Genomic DNA, 11,315 nt, shown 5'->3' on the forward strand with positions numbered 1-11,315 from the left:
AATCCGCATTGCGCAGGCGCACCCCCACATCCGGGAACGAGAAGCAGTTGGAGGAGGCGAAAGAGAACGCTGATACCGGAAGTCTCCCTGGCTCAAGGAGGAGGAAGACTTGCTGGAGGAGCAGCCGCTGGCCACCCTTTGGCCCCGCCCCGCAAGAGATGGACGTGAATCGGGGCCGCGCTAAGGCGGGCTTTGGCCCTTAACGACGAGTCGACGGCTCTAGAGGAGCAGAAGCAGGGTTCGTCCGGGTCACTGGCGGGATGAGAGAACTTGCCTTTGAGGGGCCGCTTGAAACGGTGCTGGGGAGCGTCTGCCCCGTGACGGTGAAGCTGCAACCTTTGGCAAAGGAACTTTGCGGGGGATGGATCGCGATGTTGGGCTCCTGGGCGGTTGGGTTGCGGCTCCTGTGGACCCCGCGGTTAGCAACACGAAAACACGCCGCGTAGTAGGAGAGTGGGGAAGGGTCTTCTCTGCACCCGAGGCTTAGGTGGGCTCCTGCATGTAGGTGGGTGAAGCTGACGCACACGCATCTGCAGCTCGCCCGATCCTGTGCATGCTCGCTCGGAAGGGAGCCCCGCTGAGCTGAGTAGGAGTGACTCCCGCGAAACGAGGCTGCAGACAGTCCTGCTTTTCCCGTGCTTGGGAGAAGCCTCGTTGGAGACCGTGTGATTGGAAGCATGTCCCGCTGCTGAGTGCAATAGGAGTTGCGTCCAAGGATACATTAGTATGTAGGACTGCGGTTGGACAGCCTGATCCTGAGCCTGTTGACCGCTACTACCACGGATATTTATGCCCTGTTTTTTCGACAGAAGGTCTCAAAGCGGTCTACACTGACTGCATGTTTACTCCTAAATAAGCCTCATTAACTAGAGCTGGACTTAAGTTTGGGGAACTCTGCACGGGATTGCAGTTTTGTAGCACAATCTTATGCCTGTTTACTTGGAAGTTCTTCGCCTAAGACTCCATTCTTATGCCCACTGACCTAGAAGTAAGCCACAGTGAACACAGTGGTACTTGCTACCACGGAAACTCCTAGGCTGCAATCCTAGCCATACTTACTTGGGAGTACATAGGAAGCTGCTATATACTGAGTCAGACCATTGGTCCATTTAGCTCAGTATTGTCTACACAGACTGGCAGTGGCATCTCCAAGGTTGCAGGCAGGAATCTCTCTCAGCCCTATCTTGGAGATGCTGCCAAGGAGGGGACTTGGAACATAGATGCGCTTCCCAGAGTGGTCCCATCCCCTAAGGGGAATGTCTCACAGTGCTCACACATCTAGTCTCCCATTCTTATTCAACCAGGTTGGACCTGCTTAGCTAAGGGGACAAGTAATGCTGCTGCCACAAGACCAGCAATCTTCCTTGAGTAAACTCAAGATTGTTCCCATGGGAGAAAAATTACTGCCTCATTGACTGGTTCTGCTCTTGTGTCTTTAATGCAGGTCAGACACAAGAACATGAAGCAAGAAGCTTTCCATTCATTTCGTCTCAATGCTAGAAAAAGCTTCACTTGCTAAACTGATTATTTGGTGTTGCCAACACCAAAGTGTTTAGTACAGTGGTACATCCTATTATCTGTGAGACCTTTGTATTTTGGACTGTCTCTTTCCTTTGGGGGTTGATCATGCTCCAAAAAACATTGCCCTTTGTTTGTTTCTGGCTCTGACCAAGACTTGTTCTTTTCAGTTAGTATTAGTTGGTGTGCCAATTGTGTATTGTACTAAAGCTCTGCATAATTAAATCTTGAATCTCTTGGTAGCTGGTCAGAAGAGCAACTTTCAATTCTTAAGTATGGGGTGGTTGTAGAAGGCTAAGGAAGTGAGCATAAGGAGATCCTCTCTGTGAGTTGTGTGGTCTCTGATTCCTTTGTTTCTAATGTAGGGTGTCATAGTTTTTCAGAAAGCTGAAGGTGATTTGAAAAAAGTACTACTGCTTGTGTGTATACTTGTACTACTTTGATGGAGTCATCTTTCATAAAGGTTTTTGTATGGTTTCAGAAACTTGACAACCCTATTCCTTGGAAGTTAGGCCTCTCAAGTCACTTCCAGCTGTCTTTTTAAACAACTATTTTCTTTTTTCATTACCACAAATACTCACTCTTGCCAAGCACGTGCTTTTTAATGTAGCAAATGCCAAGTGAGAGATGGGCAGGGGCATGTGACTGCAGGTGTGAACCCTGTGCCATTCTTCTGACCCTGAGAACAGGGCCTTGTTCTTGCAGCGGCACTGAGCTTTAGAAGAGCCGTGAAGTAGTAGGACGCCTCAGAAGCCCAGTGCATCATCTGAGATGAAATCCAGTTTCTCTGGGGAGTGCATGGTTGGTGAAAACCACAAATGATTGACTGGTTACCAAGGCCAGCTCTAGATTGGTGGGCTGTGGTAGTCTGTTGTGTGCTACATCAATAGTGTATTCTTTGTTACATGTGACACTTGTGTTTGAATGTGGAAGAGGTGCCCTGTTTGATCTTCTTGTGCAGATACTGTGCTTTATTACTCAGACCTTATTCACATAGTTAAAACCATTCTCCACATGAAACGTTTGCACGTGGAGAAGATAATGTATGGCCCAGGCCATCCGTAACTACCCAGGGGTTGTGCTAACTGCAGTGACTGCAAAATGTGCTGCTACAACCATGGCAACTACTACTGGGAAGCTGCAATTGTAACTGCATATGAACTTGGGTCACATAAGTATTTTTAAAATACTTATATACCACTTTTTGTTTAAAATGGCCTTGGTATATTAAAACAAGACAATATAAATGACTCAGAAATGCAAAAACATAATTAAGATACTGTTTAAAACTCTGTAGACCATTAAAAAAACCAAACGCAAAACATGATGCCACAGACTTTTCTGTTCTCCAAAGGCACACCTGAATAATAGTCTTTAGTTGCCTATGGAAGGCTATGAGGGAGGTAAGAATTCCTAGGGAAGAAATTCTGTTGCTTGAGAGTAACCACAGAGAAGGCCCTGCCCTGCATGCATGACAATTAGGCCTCCAGAGGTGGTGGCACATAGAACAGAGCCCCACAGCAGATTTTGTGGGATGAGCAGAAGCACTTGGGAGAAGACAGTCATTAGGATATCTGGGTCCTAAATTGTTAGGGCTTTAACGATATTGACTATTCCCCTGCTAACTTTGCAGAGAGGCATCTTTTAACGTGATGATTCTCTTTATTTAGCAGTGGGAGAGTAACTGGCCCTGTCCACCCTCAGCACAGCATCTCTCCAGTGGCTGTTGCTGGTGTCTATCGTGTTTCTTTTTTAGATTGTGAGCCCTTTGGGGATAGGGATCTATTTTGTTTATCTTATTTATTTGTTTATTATTTCTCTGTGTAAATTGCCCTGAGCCATTTTTGGAAGGGCGTTATAGAAATTGAATGAATGAATGAATGAATATGTCCTCGGGAACAGGTAGGGCATATTACATGGAAGTAAACTTTAATTAAGTGCCCTAGCCATATATAATATTGACCTAGAAATCCTTTAAATAATTATTTGTCTATGAAAGTATATATGGTGAACTGTGAGCTTTCCAGTATATTGCCTTATCTATAGCATCATGATCAGAAAGCACATGTTGAACTGAAAGTACTCTAATATGACCAAATAGTGGTTCTTGTTTGAAGCTATGGTAGACTTATGTAATTCAAAATCAGAGGACCACAAATATAGTTGGGTTGTAAGTTTTATCCAGACATTAATTATTGTTCCTAAGCAGAGATTGTCTCCAGTATATTCTACCACAGGAGTATCTTATTTCTAAACTGTTATTAGCAACATAGACAGGCAGAAAATCTTCTTCAAATGGAACCAGACTGCACCATGTACATGCTGCATAGTTTGAGGAGAGGAGTTTCTGCCTGTTTGTAATTTTTGGGCCTCTCCCCCCACCCCATACTGTTCTTGTCAAACCTGCTTGTCGGGCAGCAGGTACAAAAGGTCTGCATTTACTTGCTTGCATAGAGCAGGAAGTGAGGGAAAATGAGCATAACCAGCTACTTATTAGAAACAATGGGTGGCTGTCAAGTCATAACAAAACTTGTAGGCAGTAGCCAAGATTCTCCACCCATGTATCTCTGGTCCAGTGTTGGCTTTTAGTAATGGAATCTTCTGGAGAAGTTTCTTCAAGACCTTCTGTAAGATCACCATGGTGGGGTGTGTGTGTGAGTGTGTGTGTGTGTGTGTGTGTGTGTGTGAGAGAGAGAGAGAGAGAGACGGAGACAGGGAAAGGGACATACTTGTTAGCCCTCTAGCTTGGATATAATGGTGACAATCCCTTTAGATATATATGCTTACAACCAATAACAATGGCAGTTTTGACTAAAATAGTGTTATGCAGCTGTTGCTACTTGTCAGTGCAATTGTATAGTCCCTGTATAAACTTAGAACTCTTATACAGAATCAAGCCATTGGTCTGCCTAGCTCATTGTTATCCACAATAACATCCAGGGTTTCAGTCGGGAAACTGTTTCCCAGCCCTACCTGAAGATGATGCCAAGAACAAGCGTGGGACATTCTGCTTCCAAAATAGGTACTTTATCACTGAGCTACATTGGTCCGCTCATAGGAAGAGGAAGGCTCTAAGCCAGCTTTGTATGAGAGCAGAAGGGTTTTTCTTTTTACTCCTGCATGGTCAGCTAAACTAAAACTCCCTCTTCTATACAGCTGTTAAAGGTGCAGGACCTCCATCTTCTTTTGCTCCTGATCACGATATTAACTCCTTTGTTTCTCTTCCCCTAAAGGTTGTCATGGTGTTGGTGCAGTCTATGCCATTCGTCATTGGCTTTTGTTAGCAATTTCTCCCGATGAATGACCTGGAAATGAGGCAAGCAAGGAAAAGAGGTGGTGATATTTTGTTGTGAATATTTGAGCCTTGAGAGCTCAACTTTACAAAATGAATGAAAGTGGCAAATCATTAGAAGAGAATACAGAGGAGGAGACAAAGGATTATAAGGACTTTGCTGAGAGCTTTAACCAGCTTGAATTGTTGGAAACTCACAGGCATTTAATCCCCACGGGAACACAGAGTCTTTGGTCTGGAGATTCTGATGAGGAAGACCAAGATGAAAAAACTGAGGAATGGTACCAAGCTCAAGAGAAAAAAATGGAAAACAACCCAGACAAGCTTCTCCTTTGGGCAGCTGAAAAAAATAGGGTAAGAGGTCTGCTAGGAATATTTGAGGAGGGGCTGTAGCTCAGTGGTGGAGTACACGCTTTGCATGCAAAAGGTCCCTGGTTACATCTCTGGCATCTCCATGTTTACCTAGAGACCCTAGCTGGGAAAGGCCACTCACTGTCCGAAACCCTGGAGAGCAACTATTAGTTGGAGTAGACAGTATGAAGTTAGGTGCACAAGTGGTCTGCCTCCAATATCAAGTGGCTTCCTGTGTTCTTTCTGTGGGTAATCCAATCCATTTCTGGACACATCTCAAAATGGGAACTTTAAACTTTGAAGCCCTGTTTGGGTTGGGACCATGGTTAGGGATGTGCACAAACTGGTTCAGGGGCCTTTTTATGGACCTCCGAACCGCCGGCACTGTGATTAAAAATGGCCCCTCGGGGGGGGGCAGCGTACCTCCTTGCTGCCCCAATGCACATCGGACTGGAAGTGCCCGGTGTGTGCACGCATGTCATGCATGTGTGTGCCGCACACCAGGCACTTCTGGTCCAATGTAAAAAAACAAAACAAAAAACCGGCCATCACCGGTTCCGTACACATCCCTAGCCAGGACTATCTTTTCCCATGTGAACCTGCCTGGATGCTAGAATCATCCTCAACCCCATTTTAGGTCCCCCTTGCCTTTGTGGGGGAGGGTGAATAGTAACCCAGGATAAGGTCTCTTTGGTTGTGGTGCCCAACTGTGGACACTTTCCCCAAAGAGGTTTATCTGGTGTTGAGTTATTTGATGCCAAATGAAGCCCTTTTTATTTGCCAAGGCCTTTAAAAAACCTTTAATTTATCTGAATGCTCTTTTAATCTGGTCCAGTACTTAGATGCCCCAGCTGCTTAGTTTGTACTGACTTATTTGCTGCTCTAGGGGCCTTTTGGCTGAAGAGCAGGGTAAGAAATGTCTCATAACATCATGGGCTGTGTATATAAATCAAGACCTATACATTTTTTGTCTTTGTGCCTTCTGTGCACAGTATTAAAAGACAATTGATATTTTAAAAACAGTTTTCAGTGTTACTTCAATTTATGCTTGTGACTCTGAGTTTAGCTGGGCTGAGAAATTAACTTAACCAACACTGCCCAGTGAGCTGCATAGCTGAGCATAGTTTTGAACCTAGCCCTTCCAACAGCCAAACACAACATTGCTGTACATTGACTCCAAAAGCAATGCATTTTTAGGCTTGCTATAACCATCTGGTGGTTGCTTTTTTCCTTCCTTCACCCTACAGCTTCTCACAGTGCAAAGGCTCCTATCTCAAAATCTGGCTCCTGTAAATGTCTGTGATGAAGACCAATACACCCCTCTCCACCGGGCTGCCTATAACGGACACTTGGAAGTTGTGCGCGAGTTGATTGGCCATGGTGCAGATGTTCATGCATTGACAGTGGACAGCTGGACACCACTACACAGTGCATGCAAGTGGAACAACACAAAGATTGCGTCATTCTTGCTTCAGCATGGTGCGGATATCAATGCTCAGACCAATGGCCTGCTGACACCATTGCATCTTGCAGCAGGAAACAGGGAGAGTAAGGAAACCCTTGAGCTCTTGCTCATGAATCGCTATTTAAAGCCAAATCTCAGAAATAACTTGGATGAAACGGCCTATGATATCGCTCGAAGGACTGACATATATCATTACCTGTTTGAAATTGTTGAAAATTGCACAAATTCTGTGGCAGATTCTTAGGAGTTGTAACCATTTGAATGTTAAAACACACTGCCAGCGCCTTTGTAAGAAGTACACTTTGTAACTGCACTCAAAGTTGGTGCTTTCAACCCCACCTCTCGGCATAGCTTTACTCTCTGAGATGCTGAAATGGGTTCTCATTTTGTGAAGATGTCATTATTTTTATAATATAAAGTACACTACCCTTATATTTGTGAAACATTTCCACTCTTACTTGAAAAGCTTTGGAGGAATCTCAAGTACCTCAAGGCTGTTTTCCAGTTTAAGCACTTAAAACAGCAGGAGTGTTGCTCATTGAAATGCATGCTTGGGTAAGCAAATACAGTTGCTGAAATTGGCCATCTCTCCTTTTAAAAGCATGGAGGAAATATTGAGACCTAATTGCTGGCTGCTGGACATGTTTGAACAGAAACGAAACCGGAGATCAAATGACATTACAGCTATCAGCTGGTCATCACCAGATAATTACACATTCTTGGCTATTAAAGCGCAAGCCATTCTGAAATCCAGCAGCATAACGTTACGGCCAGCTTTCAAAGGCCTACTCTGGTGTCTCAGTAATACCTGCCACAAATTATCCGTCGATCTTCAAAACATAATATTTTGTGGTCACAGTTGGCTTTTTAAAGTGAAAACGCAAACATCTACACAGGGAAATGTGCAAGGACTGTATTTCCAGTACACACATTATAGGGGAAGAGGTGTGTGTGTGTGGGGGGGGTGTTAATAAAACCCACATGCCTCACCCCCAACTCCCACTAGTTAGCCAAATCATACCTCTCCCCATAGTTAGGGATGTGCTTGAATCTGTTTGGTGCCTCCCTTGGGGAAGTACCGAACTGGCTCGGGCACCCACATTCAAACCAGTTTAGCAGGACAGGTATCGGTTCCCTTAAAAGACAGGTCCTTCCCTGCTCCTCTGCCACCCCACCACTTTTCCGGATGTGGCACTTGCTTTACAAAAGACTGCATGGCTGCAGCCTTGTGCATGCTGAAGCCACATGCAGGCTGCTGGGAGCAGCGTCACAGCCACACACGGCCTCTTATAAAGCAAGCACCATGCCCGGAAAGGCAGTGGAGCGGCAGAGGAGCAGGTAAGGGCCTGCCTGCCTTTTATGGGAACTGATCTCTGCCCTGCCCAAGCCAGATCAGGCACATCTCTGCCCATAGTCTTCTGAAAACTATAGCTAAAGGGGCCACACAAAATAAGAGGGCTAAGCCCTCTCTGTAATTTGAGCACTATTATTTCCTAAGTAGGTTCCTATATCCTTGCTGGGTTCCATTCACTGATTTATGTCTTGAAAATGACTGAATAATTAGTCATCAAGTAATGTTGACATATCCAGGTACTTAAGTATTTATTTTACAATCATTACTTTATCTGAAGTGGTCTAAAAATGCAAGTACCATGAGATTCCAGGAGTTGTGTGGTAGTACCCTGTCTGTCTTCAGCCTAGTTTACACATACTTGCCTTTCTCAGTTACATTTTTGTTTACAGGAGTAGGTTGTAGAACACTTGGATGTCATTCATGAGCAGTGTAAGAAATAGCCTGTAGTCAAATGCAGCAGGTTACTAGTCCTGAAAATATTTGGGGCGGGTTTGCATTATAGTTTTGTACATGTGAGTTTGGAGAAATTCATGTAAAAGGTGTATGTTGTCTCAAAAGGTCTGCACATACCAACTTTCTTCTAACTCTGTACCCAGTTTGTCTGGTACAAACTTCATATATATCTTAAGTTTCTATTTGCATGTACAAAGGCAAATGTGTGAAACAGCATTCTGTGTGTTAGAAACACACAATGCAGTGATATGTAGAGGATGTACTGTGTGAGAGAGAGAACTTAAATTGCAGAAGTGAGGGCAGCAGAGAACAGGATCACATGTGTGCTATGCTGCTGTTTGAGAGTGTCTTGTACATTCTGTTCACCACTTTGAATGTCTTGTATGAGTTAACCTTAAGTTAAGGTAAATATCTGCATTCAGAGTGTGGCTTGCTGTGGTGTTCCGTTGCTCCATTTACTGTAGAATCAGTCCTCCTATTTATTGAGGCTATCTTGGACTGTAAGCCAAAACTCACTTAACCCCGAAGCAGACCATAATATTCAGTGGGAGGTTACTGAGGAGCCTGGAGCAAGTGGCTTATGTACTTAAAGCCCTTAATACTGTTGTTGGAAGCCCCAGTTTTACAAATGTACGCCCCTTTGAAGTCAGTGGAACTTTATCAAATGTGAAGGTGGTTAGGTTTGAGGCATTACAATGGGGTCAGTAAACTGCTTGAGCTGACATATTTGGAATTACTAGGCCTTGATCCTATTTACTTAGAAGTAAGTTCCACTGATCTCATATGTGCTTTGTATAAGGATTCTGGTATTGCTAAAATGAGAAAAATAGGATTGATTTTCCTAAAAGTACTTCACTAGAAAAAAGGTCTCGTTAAAAGTGGTGGGAAGTACTTAATGAGCTGTTTAATATCTAGGCTGCAAAGTCAGCTATTCCAAGCACACTGGTGTTTCGGGGTTTGATTTCTACATCAGTTTTAAGTATCAGTTCGTCAAGTGGCTTGCAGATAACGCCTTAAGGCTCCAGTACAGATTTAAATCACTTTGAAACAGTTTAACTGTAACAGCGTCCCCTAAAGTACACCGAGAATTGTAGTTTCTTGTTGGAATGCTTAGGATTCTTCAGAAAGACTGCTAGCCACACTTAACTACAACTTCCACAATTCCTTGGTTGGGGACAATGACCAGTAAACCGGTTTGAAACCACTTTAAATTTGTTGTGTGGATATGGTAACTTGTAATATGTCTTCAGATTGTGCAGAGATCTACTGTAACTGAAAACTCCTAAAGAACTAGTGCTTTGTTACCAAGGAGAGAACTGGAGTACGTATTTATTGTATGAAATAACAGCTGCTGTTAAAAGTTGACTTTAATTTTTATTCTTGTGAGATACTTAAGTTTTTGAAAACTGCATGGAAACTGAGACTGAATGTAATTGAACTTATACAGGTAACACTTGAAATGCAGTATACTGTAATTCTGCTGTGAGTCTTATTTAAAAATAAAATATTTAACACTCTGAGACTTGATCTGGGTTTCTGTTACAGGCTTAACAAATTATTCATAGCAATGATCTGCAGGTAGGTCAAGATTAGTACTTGGTTTCACTAAAATTCTCAGACATATAAGGAAGATAAATGCCTCTAAGATTGTAATTCTTTGAGAAAGACATACTCTCACACCTCTCTCTCTCTCTCTCTCAGGCAGTATATAAATATAGTTAAATAAATTCTATACACACTTATGAATCAATAGGAAAGGAGGAAAATTGCATTGATTCTGCTATAAATGTATATTTTTAAGGGAAATACATAAATTGAGGGTTTATCTAGAACCTATAGTATTTTATAAACAATGTTTCTTGTACATCTGGTTGTATTTATGAGCCAGAACTTATTTGACAGTGTGAAATAGACTCACTAATGTCTGTGGGAAAATTACTGTAAGAACAGCCTTGCTGGATCAGGCCCAAGGCCTATTGAATTCAGCCTCCTGTTTCACACAGTGCCCCACTAGATGCCTCTGAGAAGTCCACAGACAAGAGGTGAGGGCATGCCCTCTCATGGTTGCTCCCCTGCAACTGGTATTTAGAGGCATCTTGGGAAGTGGCCTATGGCCACCAGACTAATAGCCATTGATAGGCCTGTCCTACATGAATTTGTCCAAGCCCCTTTTAAAGCCACCCATGCTAGTGACCCCATCACCACTTTCCATGGCAGAGAATTCCATAGATTAATTATGTGTGATGTGGAAAAGTGCTCCCTTCTGTTGGTCCTAAATCTCCTGGCCTTCAGTTTCATGAATAACCTGTGGTTCTAGTGCTGTGAAAGAAGGAGAAAATCTGTCATATCTCCTCATAGTTGTCTCTTTTTCCAAACTAAAAAGCCCCAGATGCTGTAGCTTCACCTCAAGGTATACAGACCGATTGTAGGGACAAATTATGTATTTTTGTTAGGAGATCAGCAATTTCACATTTGAGTTCCTTCAGAACTCAGGTGGATACCATCTGGCCCTGGCAATTTGTTAATTTTTAGTTTTTTAAGACAATTTAGAACATCCGTCACCTCAATTTGGCCCAGTTCTTCAGCCTCCAAATCTGAGAAGCTGAGTTCTGGAGTGAGTATATGGTCAGTAGACTCCACCATGAAGACAGATGCAAAGAACTCATTGAGCTTCTCTGCAATCTCCCTATCCTTTTAAATAATCCCTTTAATACCATCATCGTCTTAAGGGTCCAGCTGCCTCCCTGACAGGCTTTTTGCTTCTGATACATTTAAAGAAGTTTTTGTTGTTGCCCTTGACACTTCTAGCTGTATGCTCCTCCAGCTCTCTCTTTGCATCTCTTGTCTCCTTGCATTTCTTTTGCCAGAATTTATGTTCTTCT

At 43.3% G+C, this 11,315-nt stretch overlaps 1 protein-coding gene across 2 annotated transcripts; it reads left to right on the plus strand.

The window, feature by feature from the left end:
• The first annotated feature begins 14 nt into the window (after window positions 1-14).
• Window positions 15-9,953, plus strand: ANKRD49 (ankyrin repeat domain 49). Of its 2 annotated transcripts, none has more exons than XM_053307600.1 (3): window positions 15-323; window positions 4,752-5,164; window positions 6,409-9,953. In XM_053307600.1, the coding sequence occupies exons 2-3, from the start codon at window positions 4,904-4,906 to the stop codon at window positions 6,868-6,870; spliced, it is 723 nt and encodes a 240-aa protein (XP_053163575.1). In that variant the 5' UTR covers window positions 15-323; window positions 4,752-4,903; the 3' UTR covers window positions 6,871-9,953. The 2 variants fall into 2 exon arrangements, with proteins under 2 accessions (XP_053163575.1, XP_053163576.1); XM_053307601.1 differs by having other exon boundaries at window positions 15-238.
• Window positions 9,954-11,315: the final 1,362 nt, after the last annotated feature.

Source organism: Hemicordylus capensis, chromosome 3 (assembly GCF_027244095.1).
Source record: "Hemicordylus capensis ecotype Gifberg chromosome 3, rHemCap1.1.pri, whole genome shotgun sequence".
In the NCBI taxonomy this organism is placed as follows: Eukaryota; Metazoa; Chordata; class Lepidosauria; order Squamata; family Cordylidae; genus Hemicordylus; species Hemicordylus capensis.

Coding starts and splice junctions, on each gene's coding strand:
- ANKRD49 (XM_053307600.1), top strand. CDS start 4,904: ATGAATGAAAGTGGCAAATCATTAGAAGAGAATACAGAGGAGGAGACA. Junction 5,165..6,408: donor GGGCAGCTGAAAAAAATAGG/GTAAGAGGTCTG, acceptor TTCACCCTACAG/CTTCTCACAGTGCAAAGGCT.